This window comes from Erinaceus europaeus, chromosome 17, assembly GCF_950295315.1.
Source record: "Erinaceus europaeus chromosome 17, mEriEur2.1, whole genome shotgun sequence".
Taxonomy (NCBI): Eukaryota; Metazoa; Chordata; class Mammalia; order Eulipotyphla; family Erinaceidae; genus Erinaceus; species Erinaceus europaeus.
The window spans coordinates 8,829,987-8,851,177 of record NC_080178.1 but is presented as its reverse complement, the minus strand read 5'-3'; the positions used below and the strand labels follow the sequence as shown (position 1 = coordinate 8,851,177).

Below are 21,191 nucleotides of genomic sequence, written 5' to 3'. Positions count from 1 at the left end.
TACAGTTGGCTAACAACAACAACAACAACAACAACACACCGTGTAGCGAAAACGCACAATTTCAACTTTTGAAAAGAACTCTTATTTTCCTGAGGGATCTTGCTTGAGGTAAGAGGATAAATTTTGGGGGTCGGGCAGTAGTGTAGCAGGTTAAGCCCACATGATGCAAGCTCTAGGACCGGAGGCTAAGGATCCCGGTTCAAGCCCCCGACTCCCCAACTGCAGGGGAGTCACTTCACAAGCAGTGAAGCGGGTCTGCAGGTGTCTATCTTTCTCTTCCCTTCTCTGTCTTTTCATCCTCTCTTGATTTCTCTCTGTCCTATCCAACAACGACATCAATAACAATAATAATAATAACCATAGAAATGATAAAAAAAACAAGGGTAACAAAAAGGGAAAAAATAGCATCCAGGAGCAGTGGATTCATGGTGCAGGCAACGAAGCCCAGCAATAACCCTGGAGGCAAAATAAATTTTAGAGAAAGCAGTGAATTCTGCACTATCCCAGTAGATCCTGAATTTTTCCAGTAGACTCTCTGTAGAGCTAGGTCCATTTCCCCCCAACTAGTCACCTTCTTCCAGACTCTTCTCTCTTCTTAATGTCCACATACTTCCTTTAGACTTTTTTCTTTCCTTTTTTTTTAAAAATAATTTTTATTATCTTTATTTATTTATTGAATAGAGTCAGCCAGAAATTGAGAGGGAAGGAGGAGATAGAGAGGGAGACAGACACACCTGCAGCCCTGCTTCACCACTCACAAAACTTTCCTCCTGCAGGTGGGGACTGGGGACTTGAATCTGGGTCCTCGTGCATTATAACATGGTGCGCTCAACCAGGTGCACCACCAACCGGCCCCTAGATTTTTTCACTACTTTTTTTTTTTTTTTAAAGTTCAAGTTCTCTTATAGTTAAGAACAAGATTCATCTGTAACTCACAATGTCATGTATAACTCTGAGTGGAGAGCAGGTAGTTAGATTTAGTATTTAGTATTGACATTTCATAATAATGTGATCTTGAACTCTGTTCCCTATTGTGTCTCTCTTTCTTTCTTTCTTTGTTTCTTTCTTTCTTTCTCTCTCTCTCTCTCTCTCTTTCTTTCCCTCCCTCCCCCTCCCTCCCTTCCTTCCTCCCTTCCTTGTTTCCTTCTCCTCCTTCCTTCCTTCCCCTTCCTTCCTTCCTTCCTTCCTTCCTTCCTTCCTTCCTTCCTTCCCTCCCTCTCTCCCTCCCTTCCTTCCTTCCTTCCTTCCTTTTCTCTTTCCTTTCTCTCTCTCTCTCTCTTTTTCTTTCATCCTGATTCACCACTTATGAAGTGTCCTCACAGATGGGGAGCTGGGGGGCTTGAACCAGGATTCTCTAGCATAGTATATACGCTTAGCCTGGTATGCTACCACCAGCCCCCTCATATTGGTTTTTCTCATATGTGATGCTATCGGGACTCTCATTTAAAATCAAATGAGATGTATAAAAGCATGTTAGATTGTAAGAGCTAATACCTCAGTGCTGAACTGAAAATAATACTTAAGGTTCTAAGTGGTGGTGCACCTGGCTGAGTGCACATGTCACAATATACAAGGACGTGGGTTCAAGCCTTTGGTCCCCATCTGCAGGGAGTAGCTTCACAATCAGGGAAGTAGTATGTGTCTCTCTTCTTCTCTGACTTCCCCTTCCCTTTCAATTTTACTGTCTCTATCCAATAAGTAAATAAATAAAATATTTAAGAAAACAGTACTTTATTGAATTTCAGGGGGAACATCCCAACTTTGTATTATACTCGCCATCTTTTCCTAAATTGATCTACCCAAGGACTTGCTTTATTTTCTTGAGAAATCTTTTACAAAATAAAAATATTAATTTCCTTTTCCTATAGACTCAAACTTTATTTGGCAAGAGGCAAAGGGTTAGTACACAGTGAGTGATATGACAGAGCTTATATACAGTGTCATTGGGATTTTGTGATTCTTCAAATGAACCTCCAATGTCATCTTTGGAGAATCTGAGGATCTGGAGACTAGTGTGGGTGGCAAGTTATCTGAGGCGTCCTATTGTAAGAGCAGGTGGTATTGGCCTGACTGCTCTTAAAACTTTTCAGTATCACCATCATGCTCTTCCTGTTTTTCACATGCACCTTGCACAAAAACATTACATTATTCTTTATTCAGCAGCATCCTGGCTTTCAGAAACTGACGTTGCAGAAACTGCCCCAACTGAAAAAAAAAATCTCTGTGCTTTATGAATATCAGACTTCGGAAAGGTTTTAATTCTCTATATTTGCACAATCTGAAATCTCCAATAAATATTTATCAGAAATCCTTCATTATCTAAACTTTCTTAGAGATTATGAACACGTGCAAATTGACCAAAGTGTGTATTCATATCTCCCCCCTACTTTTCCAAGTTTGAACATGACAAACTTTACATGAATACATTGGGCAGTTTATAAAATCTCATTCTTATTTGGTAATGATGGGGTCACATCGAGTACTTTTCTATCTGACTTAGCAGGATGCAATATGAGAAGACCTCTAATGCAAGTGATTGAGCAAACACTTGACCTTTTTTGTATTCTGTGATGTCCATCTCATTTGGAAAGAATCCAGTGTAAAAAGGACTGTAACATTCACTTTAAGATGCTCTCAAGGAATGGAGTAACCCGTTCAGTTATCTGGGTGATCATTACTGTACATCTTGGTTACTGGCACAGGAGAGAAACAGCCCCAGGAAATTGATATGCATACTAGAACTAAAGAGAATAAAATAGAAGGTGGGGGGAGATAGCATAATGATTATGCGAAGAGACTCTAAAGCCTGAGGTTTCGAAGTCCCAGGTTTAATCCCCCACACCACCATAAACCAGAGATGAGCAGTGTTCTGGTAAAAAAAAAAAAGACAGAAAAATGAAAATGAAATAGAAATAAATCTATATGGTTTGTCTAGTCATGACTACAAGTGATTTGAACTTCCTAGACACTAGGTCTGAATTTATATTTGACAGGGACAATGATGCCTATGTGCCTATAACTGATAATATCTCAGGAGTTTCTCAAAATTACCTCCCTAACTCTCCTAGAAACTCTAACACTTTTATCTATAGGTAGAGCTGCAACTCATGGTTATCTGTAAGCAATTCCTAAAAGTAAATGACAATGCTTATTCTGAAACTATTGCTTACTGGACTGTGTGCTGAGCATCTCAATCAATCTGTTTATACAGTCTTTCCCACTTGACCTTATAACTAATTCAGGAACTCTCTGTCTTGACGTTAGTATTCATAAGTCACATTTATTGTGCCGCTTGGCTAAGTTTATAGGATGGGAGGTTATCAGAACTAAGACTTTTAGACCATGGAGTCAGCATAGTGATTATGCAGAAGACATTCATGCCTTCAGAGTTCCAAGTTCAGCCCCCAGCACCACCATCATCCAGAGCTAAGCAGAGCTCCAGTTAAAACAAACAAGCAAGCAAGCAAACAAACAAACAAAACAAAATTCAATTATACAAGGAAGAACTGAAACTTTTTTTTCTTTGCCACTAGAGTAATCTTGAGGGCTTGGTTTCTGCCTGACCCTATCATTGCCACTTTCCCAGTGGCCATTTTTTCCTCCTATCTTTCCTTCTTTCCTTTTTTTTTTTTGCGAGAGAGAGAGAGAGAGAGAGAGAGAGAGGGAGAGAGGGAGAGAGAGAGAGACCTGCAGCCCTACTTCACCACTTGCAAAGCTTTCCCCATGAAGGTGGGGACTGGGGACAAACCCATGTCCTTGCACATTATAATATGTGGGCTCAACCAGGTGCACCACTACCTGATCCCTTGGACCAAAATTCTTTTTGGAGTGCAGAGGGCAGAAGGTCTGGCTCCTGTCTGTAATTGCTTCTCCACTGGATATGTGCATTGGTAGGCCAATCCATACTCCCAGCCTGTTTCTGTCTTTCCCTAGTGGGGTAGGGCTCTGGAGAAGTGAGGCTCCAGGCCACACTGATGAGGTCAGCTGCCCAGGGAAGTCAGGATGGAGATTCATTCCTTTTAAAAATGTTTATCCCTAAAAAACAAAGAAACAAAAAGTTTCAAAACCTAGAAATCAATGTCTCAAATCTTGGGAATTTTAGAGATTGCAGAGTAACTCCATTTTTTCAGGCCCAGAGGTTGGGGAGGGGCAAATTAGCCCACCCACAATGACCTGTTTTGGTTGAGTTTCCCCTCCATATTTTCATTCTAGCTTGAGTTTACTCCATAAATATGTTTGTGTTGGGAGCTGTGCTAGTGACCATCTGAAGAGAATGACAGTTATACCATCTTGAAGGACAAATACATAGACTTTTTCAAAAATTTGTTATTTGTTTTCTGGTTTAATTATTTAGTGCTTAATATCTCTTAATACCACTGTCTTTTATGAGATTTTATTTATTAATTTGGATAAGACAGACAGAAATTGAGAGGGAAGGGGGGAATTACAGAGGGAGAGAAACAGAGAGACGCCTGCAGCTTTGCTTCACCACTTATGATGTTTCCCCTCCTGCAGGTGGGGAGCGGGGGCTTGAAGTAGGTCTTAGTGCGCTCAACTGGGTATGCCACCACCTGGCCCCCTGAGAAGGGTTTTTACCTGGAAACTATGGGTAGACACCATGTGGACTGAGAATACAAGAAGCCACATGCAAAATTGATAAATGTTAGACGTTTTCTGGGTAGGGGACCTAGAGTATCCAACAGATTATTGAAAGTATCATTGACCCAAAGAAGACTGAGTCATTATTCTAGACAAATTAAGTCTTAAATATCTCTGATCTGAAGAAATAAAAATCTCATTACAAAGAAGGGAACACAATACATTTGCAGTATTAACTTCCTCCCTCCTCCCTTCCTCCCTTCCTCCTTTCTTCCTTCCTTCTTTCTTCCTTCCTCCCTCCCTTCCTTCTTTCTTCCTCCCCTCTTCCTTCCTTCCTTCCTTCCTTCCTTCCTTCCTTCCTTCCTTCCTTCCTTCCTTCCTTCTTTCCTTCATCTGACTTTCCATCTTCTGCTAATTTTGTACCAGAGCATCACTCAGTTCTAATCACTGGGAATCAAACTCGGGAATTTGATCTATATATACTAATTTCCTGGTCCCACTATTTTATCTTTTCTAATATTTCAGCAATATTTCTAGGAACATTAGTTTGATTAACCACAACCATTTCCAAGATGCTTCTAGGTATGCTTTGCAGAATTCCTTTAAATTCCTATATGTCTCTAGAATTTATGGCATAGAATGGCAGTTATAAAAATGTCCTCCTTGTAGATTATAAAAGCTGGTTATAAAAATATCCCCTTTGTATGTCATAAATTAAATACTATTTATCAAGTTGATTTTAAGGAGTACATACTTAGAGTATTCATTTTTTATTGGTGATTTAATAATGATTGACAAGGTTGTGGGGTAAGAGGGGGTACAGTTCCAACCACCAGAGTTCCATATCCCCTCCCCTCCCTTGGAAGCTTCCCTATTCTTATCCCTCTGGGAGTATGGACCCAAGGTCTGGCTTCTGTAACTGCTTCTCTGCTGGACATGGGCATTGGAAGGTGGATCCATACCCCTAGCCTGTTTCTATCTTTCCCTAGTTGGGTAGGGCTCTGGAGAGGTGGGATTCCAGGACACATATTAGTGAGGTCATCTGCCCAGAGAAGTCAGGCTGGCATCATCGTAGTGTCTGCAACTCGGTGGCTGAAAAGTACATCTTTTGCATGTGAGGTCCAGCCTGATTCAGAAGATTCTTCAAACACTGAGTTAATTATCAGAAGCAAAGAAAGCATAAAATTATGACATTTTATATGACAATATACTAATGATTCTCAAATACCATTTTTTATCTCAAAGAGAGAGATACTATTTATCCAAGATAAATATAATTCAGTGATTATATAGAAAGTCAAGATGAATTCATCCTTGATGAATGAAAGTATATTCAAAGTAGAATTTGACTGAGTTTGAGTAAAAAACTCTGGGTGGAGGGTGAGGGTAGATTTTCAGCTTCACTATAGGGGATGGGGGTAGGGACATAGACCTTTGCTGGCAGAAATGGTGTTAATATGCACTCATATTAACTTATTAATATCTATATCTATCTATATCTATATATATAAAGAAAGTCTATCTTTAGTCAATTATATAACTAGAAAAAATGAGAGTGTTTCTTACTTTTTAAAGAATGATTTCCTTTTTCATCTTTTCTCAACAGATTGTTCTAAGAAGGTTGATGGAAAGTAATAAAAATTATACACCTGTTGCCATGTTTGTGCTCCTAGGCATTTCAGATGAAGAAGACCTGCAGCTTATTCTCTTTCCACTCTTCCTGGGAATCTACCTTGTGACTTTATTGTGGAACCTTACACTGATCATCTTAATCAGCATGGACATCCACCTCCACACACCTATGTATTTTTTCCTCAGTGTCCTGTCATTTATAGACATCTGTTACACTACTTCCATCAGCCCAAGGATGCTTTCAGACTTCTTTAAAGATGAGAAAACCATTTCCTTTATTGCCTGTGCCACCCAGTATTGTGTTGCGTCTTGGATGGGTCAATCTGAGTTCTGCCTCTTGGCAGCCATGGCCTATGACAGATATGTGGCTATTGGCCATCCTCTGCAGTACTCATCCATCATGGCGCCTGGTCTCTGTTGGAAGATGGTTGCTACAGCCTTTGGGACTGGCTTTCTTTGTAGCTTCCTTGAAACAGTCCCTAGCTTTAATCTCTACTACTGTGGGTCCAATGTCATTCAGCATTTCTTCTGTAACATATCTGAGATCATTATCTTGTCTTGTTCAAGTCCCTTCACTACCCAAATGATTATATTTTTAGTAGTTTTAATTGTTGGGTTTGGGTCTTTGCTTATTATCCTGTTATCCTATGGTTTCATTGCAGCTTCCATCCTGAAAATATCTTCAGTCAAAAGTAGTGTCAAGGCCTTCAATACCTGTGCCTCCCACCTGGCAGTCGTGACACTCTTCTATGGCACAGCTCTCTCAGTGTACGTGCATCCTAGTTCCAGACACTCTGAGCAGCAGGACAAGATGCTGTCCGTGTTCTATGTTATCATCATCCCCATGTTAAACCCTCTGATCTATAGTCTGAGGAACAAGGACATCAAAGAGGCCCTAAAGAGACTGATAAACAGGGTGACTCATTTTACTCAGTAAGGGCAATTATTTTTTTGCTAAGAAATATGAATAAATGAAAAGGACCCCCCAAAAACCATGTATATTGGTGTTATTCATATAATAACTATTTTGTTTAAAATCCCCCTATGTTCTTATTTAAAAATCATTTCATTTACATTTAGACATATAACTATAATCCATGATTTCTAAAGCACAGAGACAATCTGGTCACTATATAAAATGAGGACATAAGGGATTAATCTCTTTCTGTTTTCACCTGGAGTCCCTGGTGTTGGAGATAGAGGGGTGGAGGAATTACGTGTTATAGTTGCCCCACTCCAAGCATGGTGGGTGGTGCTGTTTTTTTAAAATATTTAATTTCAAATTGTTCTTCACCACACCACTTTCTTTTGTCTTGACCTAATCCACACCCTGTTTTCAAACTGACTAAGGACTTTGTAGATAAGAATTCAAAAGGATTTTGCATTTATTTATTTGTTTGAGAGAGGCAGAAAGAAATCAAGAGAGAAAGAGGAGATACAGAGGAAGAGAGACAGAGAGATACCACAGCACTGCTTCACCACTCCTGAAGCTTTTCTCCTGCAAGTGGGGGGGAGCTTGAATCCAGGCCCTTGTGTATTTCACATTTGTTGAATGAATGTTCATTCAACTAGGGACCACCACCCAAACTCAAGGATTATTGTTTTTCTAGGTGTGCATGTGAAATGTAGTCGTTTTCTTCTCCAATCTGTCTTAGAAGATGTTATATTTGGGTGAGAGATTATATAGTTTTTTTTTTAAAAAAAAACAAAGCTTACTATATACTCAATATAAATTATGGTGGTTATTTCAGGAGATGAGGAAGAAGTGAGAAGAGTAGGTAGAAGTCGGTGGCATCCTTGGTTAAGTGCACACATTACAATGTACAAGGACCCAGGTTCAAGTCCCTGGTCCCCACCTGCAGGGGGAAAGTTTCACGAGTGGTGAAGCAGGGCTGCAGGTGTCTCTCTCTGTCTCTTTCCCTCTCTATCTCCCCCATGCCCTCTAAATTTCTCCTTGTGTCTGTCTAATAAATAAATAATATATATTTTAAAATAATAGGTAGAAGGTTATTTTTGGTGGGATAGCACTGCAAGACTGGTGTGGGGTATGGGGAGTTTTATATACAACTCTAAGTATAAAGCTATGCCTTTTCAGATTTTATAGCACTGGAGTATAACTGCATAACTATTTAAATAAAGTAAATTTGTTATGACGTTTATATTAAATTCATTACCTCTTTGTCTTCTTAATATTTTGTGACTTTTACTCAATTCTTTAATTGTACTTCAAAATTATTCAAAATCATTTTTAGTATTCTTATTATTTCTGGCAAATATTACTCTTAATTTTGCCCTCTTCATAACCCTCTTGAGAGCCTCTTTGATCTCCTTGTTTCTCAGACTAGAGATAAATGGGTTTAACAAGAGCATAATGTTAATATAGACCACTGAGAGAACTTTGCCTTGCTTTTGAGGGTGGCCAGAGCTAGGATGGAAGTACACAGAGAAAGTTGGGCCATAGTAGAGTGTCACAACTGCCAAGTGGGAGGCACAGGTGTTGAAGGCCTTGACACTACCTTTGATGGAGGAAACTTTTTGTGATGGAAACAGCAGTGAAATGATAGGATAACATTATAACAAGAGAGGAACCAGTTCCAATAAATACAGCTATCAGCCAAAGGATCACTTGGTTGATAAAAGGATTGGAACAAGACAAAGAAAAGAGCTGGGGTATGTCAAGAAGAAATGTTGAGTGGTATTTGGCCCACAGTAGTAGAGATTAAAGCAAGGGAATGTTTAGACCAAACTCCTAAGGGAACAACTCCCACAGGCCCCAAGCAACCATCTTCTTACTGAGGCCAGGAACCATGATGACCGAGTACTGCAGAGGACTCCCGATAGTCACATGGCTGTCATAGGCCATGGCAGCCATGAAGCAGCACTCAGATAGAGTCATCCAAGATGCAACCAAAAAACTGGGTGGCACAGCTAATGTAGCAAATTCTTTTTTCATCTCTGAAGAAGTCTGAAAGCATCCTTGGGCTGATGGAGGTAAAATAGCAGATGGCTACAATGACAGGAAACTGAGAAAAAAATACATAGGTATGTACAGATGGGAGTCCATTCTGACGAGGATGATTAAGTCCCAGGTTCCAGAGGACAGTCATCAGGTAGATTCCTAGAAAGACTGGAAAGAGTATAAGCTGTAGCTCTTTGTTTTTATATTGTTAAATATTTTTTATATTACAGAATCAAATGTCTACAGGAGTTGGAATCCACACCATTCCTACCACCAGAGTTCTGAATCTCACTCTCCCCAACTACAACCCATCACAGTTCCCCTAAAGTTGTAGACATGGGCCAACCATCTTCTCTACAACTGTATGTCCACACTTATACATAGTTGCCCCTTCTTTTCCTGGTTCAATCCTCTCTTCCCCTTTAAGCCGTTCATGACATCATAACCACCTCCATATGTCCCTCTCCTTTTCCTTCTCTCTCTCTGGGTGCTGATGGAGATGGAGTGCAGAGTCCCCTTATCTTCATCCTAGCATTTCTCCCCTGCTGGGAGTAAGAATCAAGGTTGGAAGATTAATGATAAAAGGAGACTTTTTTCCATATGTAAAAACATGAGTAAAGCTTAAGAATATTTTACCCTCCCCACCCTGTAAATAAAAGCTGTTGGGGAGACTTCTGGGAGGCATGGCCATGGAGTACAAGGAAAATAAATGATCCTCCCCACCCCAAACAACAAACACCTACAACTATAGACCTTAACAAAACCCACCAACCACAACTGAGGCATCAGATTTGAGGAAGAAATATTACTTCTCCAAGTAAGGAGAATAATGGAGATTTCAACTTTGCCTTATCCAACGTCTCAGTTTTCCTAGAATAATTAAATGATTTCATTTATATTTATTTCCAAGCTGCTTCTTGGTGTGTAACTCCTCTTACCATCTTGTCACATTGCTATTTACTTCTCTAGGCTCCAAGAAAGCAAAAAGGCTGTTGCACAATTATCCACACTTCCTGATCACAGATAAATTGAATGTTAGCTCCAAAGGAAATTTTAAAGAACACCTTCTCCAGTGATCTCATTTTACATATGGTGCCTAAAAAAATTCAAGGAAGTTCTCAATGTCTGAATTTAATGTCTGAAGCCTACCTAAGTTTATGATGTTGAGAGATGAAAGGATTTTTTTAAATTTTAATTTTTAAAAAATTTTCTTCTTTTTTATTTAAGAAAGGATTAATTAACAAAACCATAGGGTAGGAGGGGTACAACTCCACTCCACACAATTCCCACCACCCAATCTCCTTATCCCACCCCCTCCCCTGGTGGCTTTCCCATTCTCTATCCCTCTGGGAGCATGGACCCAGGGTCATTGTGGGTTGTAGAAGGTAGAAGATCTGGCTTCTGTAATTGCTTCCCCGCTGAACACGGGCGTTGACTGGTCGGTCCATACTCCCAGTCTGCCTCTCTCTTTCCCTAGTAGGGTGGGTCTCTGGGGAAGTGGAGCTCCAGGACACATTGGTGGGGTCTTCAGTCCAGGGAAGCCTGGCTGGCATCCTGATGACATCTGAAACCTGGTGACTGAAAAGAGAGTTAACATACGAAGCCAAACAAATTGTTGAGCAATCATAGACCCAAACCTTGGAATAGTGGAGAAGAAGTGTTAGAGGGGTACTCACTGCAAACTCTAGTGTACTTCTGCTTTCAGGTATATATTTTGCAGTAGTTTATGGATACGTGTGAACATATGCTCGCTCTTTCTCACAGAAACTGGTGTATATCTAGGTTTTGGGACTTTGTTAGAAAGTGAACCACCTGAGATGGAATTAGAATATACTATGAAAGGAAAGGTCTCACCCGAGTAATGAAGCTGAAGGGTTGTCATTCCACATGTGAAGTCTCTGGACACAGTCTGAAGTGAAGCATGCTGAGGTGGCAATCGTTGTGTCGATTAGGTTGTGATCAGCAGATGCAATATTATTTGATCTGGATTGGGAGAGGCATACTGGAAAGTGGGCCCTATCCAAGGGTTCCAGGACTGGGGGAAGTAGAGGCTCTATAGTGGAGATGTGAGGTTCCTGCTGTCTTAGGGTTCAAAAGACAATGGATAGTTAATGTTTTCATCATATCATTTGGTGATTGGGTTAACTTTGAAAAGTCCTTTTGTTAGGGTTTGCTGTACAGTACCCAGTATCTTGTATATAGCTGTGCTATTGCTTGCTTCTGATCTACTTGGTCTAGGCTTTTGAGAGAGTCTGCATATCAATTACACAGCCTATATATTAAAAAGATTCAGTTTGTGTTTTGAAAAACTTCGAGACATACAATTAATTTACCCCCTCTCGTATTAATTAACTAGTGATTTATATGACTACATTTTACTAGGAGTGTACATAAACACCATTCCCACCACCAAAAGACTGTGACCCATCCCTCCCACCCACTCCCACCCCCCACTGGCCCAGGAAGCTGCATGTCTACCCCTCACCGCAGGGTTTTTACTTTGGTGCCCTACTTACAATTTGGTCAGGTCCTGCTTTTAGTTTCCCTTTCAGATCTTCTTACTCAACTTCTGTTGATGAGTGGGATCATCCCATACTCATCTTTATCTTTCTGACTTAGTTCACTTAACATAATTCCTTCTAGCTTTGTCCAAGATGGGTCAGAGAAGGTGGGTTCATTGTTCTTGATAGCTGCATAGTATTCCATTGTGTATATATACCACAGCTTTCTCAGCCACTCATCTGTTGTTGGGCACCTGGGTTACTTCCAGGTTTTAGCTATTATGAATTGTGCTGCTATGAACATAGGAGTACACACTTCTTTTTGATTGGGTGTTATGGAGTCCTTGGGGTATAATCCCAGGAGAGGAATTGCTGGATCATATGGAAGGTCCATGTCTAGCCTTCTGAGAGTTTTCCAGACTGCTCTCCACAGAGGCTGTACCAATTTACATTCCCACCAGCAATGTAAAAGGGTTCCTCTGTCCCCACAGCCTCTCCAGCATTTGTTGCTGCTGTCCTTTTTGATGTATGCCATTCTTACAGGAGTGAGGTGGTATCTTAGTGTTGTCTTAATTTGCATTTCTCTGACAATCAGTGACCTAGAGCAGTTTTTCATATGTTTGTTAGCCTTTTGGATCTCCTCTGTAGTGATTGTTTTGTTCATATCCTCTGCCCATTTATGCATGGGGTCATTTGCTTTTTTGGTGCTAAGTTTGCTGAGTTCTTTATATATTTTGGTGATTAGTTTCTTGTCTGATGTATGGCATGTGAAGATCTTCTCCCATTCTGTGAGGGGTCTCTTTGTTTGTTTAATAGTTTCTTTGGATGTGCAGAAGCTTTTCAATTTGATGTAGTCCCATTGGTTTGTTTCTGCTTTAGTCTTCCTTGCAATTGGGTTTGTTTCATCAAAGATGTCCTTGAGGTGTAAGTGGGAAACTGTTTCACCAATGTTTTCCTCTAAGTATTTGATTGTTTCTGATCTAACATCTAGGTCTTTGATCCATTTGGAGTTAATTTTTGTTTCTGGTGAGATAAAGTGGTTCAGTTTCATTCTTCTGCATGTTACAACCCAGTTTTCTCAGCACCATTTATTGAAGAGAGCCTCCTTCTTCCATTTAATCCTTTGGGCCCCCTTATCAAAGATTAGATGTCCATAGGTGTGGGGATTTATTTCTGGGCTTTCAATTCTGTTCCACTGGTCTGTGCTCCTATTTTTGTTCCAGTACCATGCTGTTTTGATGATGATGGCTTTATAATATAGTTTAAGGTCTGGGAGTGTGGTGCTTCCATTTCCGTTTCTTTTCCTCAAGATGCTTTTGGCAATTCTAGGTGTTTTCATGTTCCAGATAAATGACTGTAGTGTTTGTTCTATTCTCTTAAAGAAGCTTGGTGGAACTTTGATGGGTATTGCATTAAGTTTGTATATGGCTCCGTGGAGAATATTCATTTTGATGATATTTATTCTTCCAATCCATGAGCATGGGATATCTTTCTATTACTTGGTATTAATTTCTATTTACTTGAGTAACGACTCATAGTTTTCAGCATACAAGTCTTTCTTTCACTTCTTTGGTCAACTTTATTCCTAGGTATTTGATTGATTTTGCTGAAACAGTAAATGGGAGTGATTTCTGGATGTCTTCTTCTTCAGATTTAGTGTTTGCATAAAGAAATGCCACTGATTTTTGTACATTGATTTTGTAGCCTGATACCTTGCTATATTGCCTAATAACTTCCAGTAGTTTTCTGCTGGATTCTTTAGGTTTTTCTATGTATACTATCATATCATCTGCAAATAGTGAGAGCTTGACTTCTTCCCTTCCTATCTGTATTTCTTTGATTCCTTTCTCTTGCTTGATTGCTATGGCAAGAACTTCCAATACTATGTTGAAGAGTAACGGTGACAGTGGATAGCCCTGTCTAGTCCCTGATCTGAGGGGGAATGCTTTCAGCTTCTGTCCATTGAGTATGATGTTGGCTGTAGGTTTGTTATATATAGACTTATAGACTCCACTATCTTGAGGAATTTCCCATCTATTCCCATTTTTTGTAGAGTTTTGAGCTTGAATGGGTGTTGGATTTTGTGAAATGCTTTCTCTACATCTATTGAGATAATCATGTGGTTTTTGGCTTTGCGTTTATTGATGTGGTGAATGACATAGATTGACTTACGGATGTTGAACCAGCCTTGCATTCCTGGGATGAATCCCACTTGGTCGTGATGAACAATCTTTTTGATATGTTGCTGTATCCGGTTGGCCAAGATCTTGTTTAATATTTTGGCATCTATGTTCATCAGAGATATTGGTCTGTAGTTTTCCTTTTTTGTTCTGTCCCTATGAGCTTTTGGTATCAGGGTGATGTTGGCTTCATAGAAGGTGGAAGTGAGTATTCCTGTTTCTTCAATCTTATGGAAAAGCTTAAGAAGTGTGGGTACTAACTGTTTCCTGAAAATTTTGTAGAATTCGTTTGTGAAGCCATCTGGTCCAGGACTTTTGTTGTTGTGGAGATTCTTAATAACGGTTTCAATTTCTTTGTCTGTGATTGGTGCATTTAGATTTTGTAGTACTTCTTGGTTCAGTTTTGGAAGGGCATATGCTTCTAGGAATTGTTCCATTTCTTCCAGATTCTCTAGCTTGGTGGCGTATAGTCCTTTATAGAAGTTTCGCAGGATTCTCTGGATTTCTGTGGTGTCAGTTGTGATATCTCCTCTATCGTTTACAATTCTATTAATTTGAGTCTTCTCTCTTTTTTGTTTGGTGAGTCTGGCTAGGGGTTTGGCAATTTTGTTTAATCTTTCAAAGAACCAACATTTGGCTTCATTGATCTTTTGTATGGTTCTTTTATTTTTGATGTTTATTTTTGCTATAACTTTAGTGACTTCTGTCTTTCTGGTTGCTTTAGGGTTCCTTTGTTCCTCTTCCTCTAAGTCCTTGAGGTGTGCAGTAAGGTCGTTCCTTTGAGCTTCTTCTTGGTGTTTAATATGTGATTGTATGGCTATAAGTTTCTCTCTCAGTACTGCTTTCGCTGTGTCCCAAATATTTTGATAGGTTGTGTCTTCATTTTCATTTGTTTCCAGGAACATTTGAATTTCCTGCTTGAGTGAATCTCTGACCCAGTGGTTTTTAAGGAGTATGTTGTTTAGTTTCCAAATTCTGTGACTTTTAATAATTTTCTGTTTGTTGTTAATGAAAGGATTTTCTTAAGTTAGTCTTTTTCTAGTTCTTTTTTGTTTGAAAAGACTAAAATGGGCAAACATACATTTAATATATTTTATGGGATAATGTACTAATGATGGTTACTTACTGTCTACAAGCCACCCAGGAAAGTGACAATATTGATACAAGAAGAATTTTCAGTTAAGGTTGTTGAATATAAGTGAAAACTCAGAGATTAACTCTACATTGATGAAACAAAGTTGTATAGCCAGTTGTATGGTTGGGAAAAATTAGAAGTGTTGTTTTTGTTTCTGAGAATAAAACTTTTGTTCTTTCATCTATCAGCAGATGGTGCGAAGCAGGGCTATGTAAAGAAGCCACACCTTTGTGGTCATGTTTGTTTTTCAGGGACTCACAGAAGAGAAGGGGCTGCAGCTTATTCTCTTTCCAGTCTTCCTAGGTATCTACCTGGTGAGTATTCTGTGGAACACGGTTCTTATTGTGCTTGTAAGGATGGACTCCCACCTGCACACACCAATGAACTTTTTCCTCAGTTTTCTGTCATTTCCTGACATCTGTTACTCTACTTCTGTTAGACCAAGGATGCTTTCAGACTTTTTTAAAGATGAAAAATTAATTTCCTTTGTTGCTTGTGCTACTGAGTATTTTGTTGTAGCTTGGATGGATCAGGCTGAGTGCTACCTCTTGGCCGCCATGGCCTATGACAGATATGTAGTTTTTGGAAGCCCTTTGCAGAGCACAACCATCATCACACCTGACCTCTGTTGGAAAATTATTGTTGAGGATTATGGGAGTGGTTTCCTTAGCAGCTTAATTCAAACAAGCCCTTGTTTTATTTTTTTAAATTAAAAAAATGTTTATTTATAAAAGGGAAACATTGACAAAACCATGGATAAGAGGGTACAACTTGGCACACTTTGCACCACAAGACCTCCATATCCCATCACTTCCCCTGATAGCTTTCCTATTCTTTAACCCTCTGGGAGTATAGACCCAAGGTCATTGTGGGATGCAGAAGGTGGAAAGTCTGGCTTCTGTAATTGCTTCCCTGCTGAACTTAGGTGTTACCAGTTGGATCCATACTCCCATCCTGCATCTCTGTTTCCCTAGTGGGGAAGGGCTCTGGGGAAGCAGAGCTCCAGGACACATCAGTGGGGTTGTCTGTCCTGGGAAGTCTGGTCACATTCTGCTAGCATCTGGAACCTGGTACAAGCCCTTGTTTTACTCTCTACTACTGTGGACCAAATATCATTCAGCATTTCTTCTGTGACATATCCTGGATTATTAGCTTGTCTTGTTCTGATCCATTTGTCTCCCAAGTGATTCTTTTTCTAGTTGCCATATTTGTTGGATTTGGTTCCTTTCTTGTTATATTGTTAACCTATGGCTTCATTGCAGCTTCCATCCTGAAAATTTCCTCTGCCAAAGGTAGTTCCAAGGCCTTCAATACCTGTGCCTCCCATCTGGCAGTTGTGACATTCTTCTATGGCACAAGTTTCTCTGTGTATTTAAATCCTAGTTCTAATCACTCTCAAAAGCAAGAGAAAATTCTCACAGTGGTCTATGTTCTGGTAACTCCCATGTTAAATCCTCTTATCTACAGTCTGAGGAACAAGGAGATCAAAGAGGCACTCAAGAAGGTGACAAAATAGACAACACATTTACTTCAGAAAGAATATTTTCTAGGAATTTTTGTCTCTGTAAGGAAAACACAGTGAAAAATATGTACTTGGGTTTTATTTTCTTTGCCAACATCAGATCTTCACTATTCATGATCAACTTTTTCAGATAGAAAAAGAGACACCAGTGGTCCGGGAGGTGGTGCAGTGGATAAAGTGTTGGGACTCTCAAACATGAGGTCCTGAGTTTAATCCCCAGAAGCACATGTACCAGAAAGATGTCTGGTTCTCTCTCTCCTCCCATCTTTCTCATTAATAAATATATAGAATCTTAAAAAATGTATTAAAAAAGATTCATTAAAAAAAAAAAGGGAGAGGCACTACAGGACAAAAATCTCCCACAGTGCTTTGGGGACTGAGGACTCAAACCTGGTTAGTGTGCATGACAAAACAGGCAGGCTCCTCCCAGGTTCACAAATGACATTTTAGGTCACCATAATGCCAAGAGAGAGGGGGGGGAGAGGGACAGGGAGAGGGAGAGGGAGAGGGAGAGGGAGAGGGAGAGGGAGAGGGAGAGGGAGAGAGAGAGAGAGAGAGAGAGAGAGAGAGAGAGAGAAAAGAAAACCTGACTACCTGACTGCTTTGATTCCTTTTGTCATTATGACTATCCACCACCATCAATGTGTCTGAGGCTGAATCACAGCCACTGAATTTACTAAGTTGTTTGTTTTCATGAGTAGAGTCACATGGATAAACGTTCCCCATATTCTGGTAACAGAGGTGTTGCTCATTATCACATGCAGAGAGATGTTAAGAATATAGTAACCCACACAAATTTCTCTTTGTCCAACCAAGACAATATATATATAATATAATATAATATATATTATATATAACATATATTTTATTCCTTTGAAGATATTCAATATTAATATTCTGTTTTCAATAAAACAACACACAAAATATTATGTGGAATTTGAAAATCACTTAAAAGGAAACACTTGTCAAGTTTAATACTAAACAGTGAATGAGACATAGAAGGGAGGGAAACAGAAAAGATGTATTGTAAGGGGAGATGAGACTGAAGACATGATTAGGAAAAGGGAAAAGAAGAAAGGAAATGTTAGGGTGATTTATATGACCACGAATTAATAAGAGTGTACATAAACACCATTCTCACCACCAAAGCTCTTTGTCCCATCCCATTCCCACCTCGCCCGCCCTGTGAAGCACAACATCCACCTCAACCCAGGGTTTTTACTTTGGTGCCCTACTCCAAATTCAGGCAGATCCTGTTTTGAGTTTCCCTCTCTATTCTTCTTCCTCAACTTCTGTTTATGAGTGGGATCATCCCATACTCGTCTTTATCTTTTTGACTTAGCTCACTTAACATAATTCCTTCTGTTAGGGTTATGAATGTTAGGGTTCAGAAAGACAGGAAAGGGGAAAAAGAGTTTTCTTTTAAATTAGCTTGTGTCTTCTGCCTTTTACTTTGAGACTTCTGGTGGAAAAGAGATGGAAGAAAGGGACAGAGGAATGATAATGGGCATGTTTATAGTCAAGTGTTGGGAAGATTTCTCTGGATTAGACATAAAGTCAAATCAATGGATTTCTGTATTAGGGGACCTTGGGGCATGATCTATGGTAATTTCTTGGCTAGACCACACAAAACAATAGAAACAATAGCTACTATAATATGTCTAGAGATCAATATATATATATTGATCCTTGATGTTTGACCTTATGTTTGACCAGGACATAAAAACCAACTGACCTGGGAGTAACATAGGGAATCAAATACAATCAAGAGGACTCACAGGAAATTAACAAAGATTTCTTTTCCACAGATGAAAACTTATAAACTGTTTCAGTCCTACGACAAGACATATTTCATAATTTATTTTCATTGCAGAGATGTGATTATTTTTCTATTACCTTGTGAAGTTGGTAGGATAGAAACCATACTATATTTCAGATAGAATTTTTGGGAATAATAACTTTGGCCAGTGTATTCTATGTGTAGCATCAGTCCACCTTGAACTTCACAAAGTGTGATTTACAGAATATCAATAATTCCTAGTGATGATAAATATATCTCATCTTTTCCTTTGTCAGACACCCAGATCTAAATTTAACATCTTGAATAATATCAATAATTTGATTAAGGTTACAAAGCCAGTTACGTGGAAGAATCCAGAATTCCACCAGGTTGGTTTATACAGCTGTTCATTTTTGTTACCCTGATAAATAATGGTTCTGTAATGAAGTAATTTCATTTTTTAAATTATTACCTCAACTTTCTCACTTATCCATAGGAAATAATGACATATCTGCCTCACAGGTTGGTTGTGATGACTGAAGTACTTCATGGAACTGAGAAATAGATGTACGTATTTAAAATAAAAGTTCTTTGTGTATAAGAAAGTGTCCACTTCTCCAACAATAGTAAAATATTTTATCAGCTCACTGTATCACCTTAGTCAAACAGTTACCTCACCTAGACATTGAAGGCACCAGACTAGAAGATATCTAGGTTCTTTCCAGTTTCAGTGATCCGAAGCTCACAAAAAGAAAAACTTTTTTGAGTAGGCAAGATAGCTCACCTGGATAGTGAGCTTGCTTTGTCCTGAACAAATTCTCAGGTTCCAGCCCAGTACCCATCACACTGGAGAACTACACTTCTGTGCTATCTTTCCTTTCTTTCTTTTTTATTATTTCTCCTCCCTCTCTTCCCTCTCTCCTCCTTCCTTCCTTCCTTCCTTCCTTCCTTCCTTCCTTCCTTCCTTCCTTCCTTCCTTCCTTCCTTCCTTCCTTACCAGAGTTTAGCTCTGGTTTATGGTGATATGGGGGATTGAATTTGGGACTTGGAGCCTCAGGCATGAGAGTCTCTTTGCATAACTATTATGCTGTCTACCCTGCCCTTTCCTCTCTTTATCTCTGTTTCCTTTTATCTATAGAAATGAACAAAGATTGTGCAATAACCATGACTCTAGAAGACAAATGTCTGGAGAGTTCTACTTTTAGCTACATTTTTTATTTATAAAATGGAAATATTGACAAGACTATAGGATAAGGGTTACATTTCCACACAGTTCCCACCACAAGATCTCTATATCCCATCCCCTCCCCTGATAGCTTTCCTACTCTTTATCCCTCTGGGAGTATGAACCCAGGGTCGTTGTGGGATACAGAAGGTGGAAGGTCTGGCTTCTGTAATTGCTTCCCTGCTGAACATGGGCATTGACAGGTCGATCCATACTCCCAGCCTGTCTTTCTCTTTGCCTAGTGGGGCAGGGCTCTGGGGAGGCTGGGCTCCAGGACACATTGGTGGGGTTGTCTCTCAACGGAAGTCATGTCAGCTACACTTTATTTTGTCATCTCTGCCTCAACACCACTCTTCAGAGGTTTCACTTGCTGTATATCACTCTTCTGTGAGTTACATCTGAATTCATGACCAAATTTATCTATTTTGGAAGGCAGCAGTGTAGATAATATATTAAGCTACTAGAATTCAACTCAGTACACAATCACTTCAGTACACAATTGCCTCAGTACACAATTCCCCTCTTTTATTGGATTCAACCATTCTCCTTCTCTATGCTGACAACCTGTATTTTTATAGTCAAGTTTAGTCTATTTCCTTTTATTTTAAATATTATTTTTTTACAAGTTTACAGTGTTTCTTTAAAAAATATGTCCTTCTATTTATTTTGGAAAGAGACAAAAATTGAGAGGGAAGTGGGGAATAGAGAAGGAAAGAGAAACATCTGTAGTATGCTTCACCACTCGTGAAGCATCCCCCCCCCCCGCATTTGGGACTGGGTCCTTAAACCTGGGTACTTGTGTTCTGTATTGTGTGCTCACAACCTGGTGTGCCACCACCCTGCCTTAGCTTATCTGATTTTAGTTCATCCATTTGAATGTTTTCTCTATAGAACACATACGAGTGAAATGGTCTTTCCCTGTCTAATTTACTTCACTATGTCTTATACTCTCAAAGTTCATCCATGCTGTGATAGACCCCAAAAATCCCAAGATTTAATTTTTTTTTGTTTTACAAGTGTGAGCTATTCTATTTGAGCCAGCAAAGATAATTCACTTGAATATTGTGCTGGCTATGACATGGACAAGATCCATATTTGAGCCAGGCCCCCCACTGCACTAAAACTTCTGTTGTGTGATGTCTTTCTCTCTACCTTTCTTTCTATCTGAAAAGAAAAAGCTGACCTGAAGTGGTGAAACCCTAATGATGGCCCCCCCCAAAAATCCTTTTTTTTCTTTATATAGCCACTATCTCCCCTTTCCCCTTTCCTGATAAGTTTTTTTTTTTTTAAAAAATATAAACATTTATGTAACTTGTTTCTATCTAGGAGGACCCACCCTATAGAAGTAGCTGCTACTACTAGTCCTGTTTTCTAGATGTTAATAGTGAGGCTTGGAGGTATTGATTTGCTCAGTTCACACAAATCAACCTGTGAAAGAAACATTATTCAGTTGAATCTTGTGGGACCAATTGCCCATGAGTGTTACCTTGATAATCATTTTCTTACTTGGAGTCAGTTGTGTTACAGTTGTTCTTGTCTTGATTTCATTTGTTAGGAATGGAAGATGGTATCATGTTTATTCCACCATGTAGGATGACTGGTTCAGGTGAGGAAGTTGATAAACTTTATGTTAAATACTTATTTAAAGTAATAGCTAT

The 21,191-nt window shown here is 39.4% G+C and overlaps 2 protein-coding genes and 1 pseudogene across 2 annotated transcripts; 2 read left to right on the top strand and 1 right to left on the bottom strand.

The window, feature by feature from the left end:
- Window positions 1–2,998: 2,998 nt before the first annotated feature.
- LOC103110445 (olfactory receptor 5AN6-like) lies at window positions 2,999–7,168 on the top strand. The gene is made up of 2 exons (XM_060176248.1): window positions 2,999–3,009; window positions 6,217–7,168. The coding sequence occupies exons 1-2, from the start codon at window positions 2,999–3,001 to the stop codon at window positions 7,166–7,168; spliced, it is 963 nt and encodes a 320-aa protein (XP_060032231.1).
- A 1,295-nt stretch (window positions 7,169–8,463) lies between these two features.
- Window positions 8,464–13,227, bottom strand: LOC103110444 (olfactory receptor 5AN6-like; annotated as a pseudogene).
- Window positions 13,228–15,242: 2,015 nt separating this feature from the next.
- On the top strand, window positions 15,243–16,522 carry LOC103110321 (olfactory receptor 5A1-like). Its single transcript, XM_007519496.3, has 2 exons — window positions 15,243–15,689; window positions 16,079–16,522. The coding sequence occupies exons 1-2, from the start codon at window positions 15,243–15,245 to the stop codon at window positions 16,520–16,522; spliced, it is 891 nt and encodes a 296-aa protein (XP_007519558.3).
- Window positions 16,523–21,191: the final 4,669 nt, after the last annotated feature.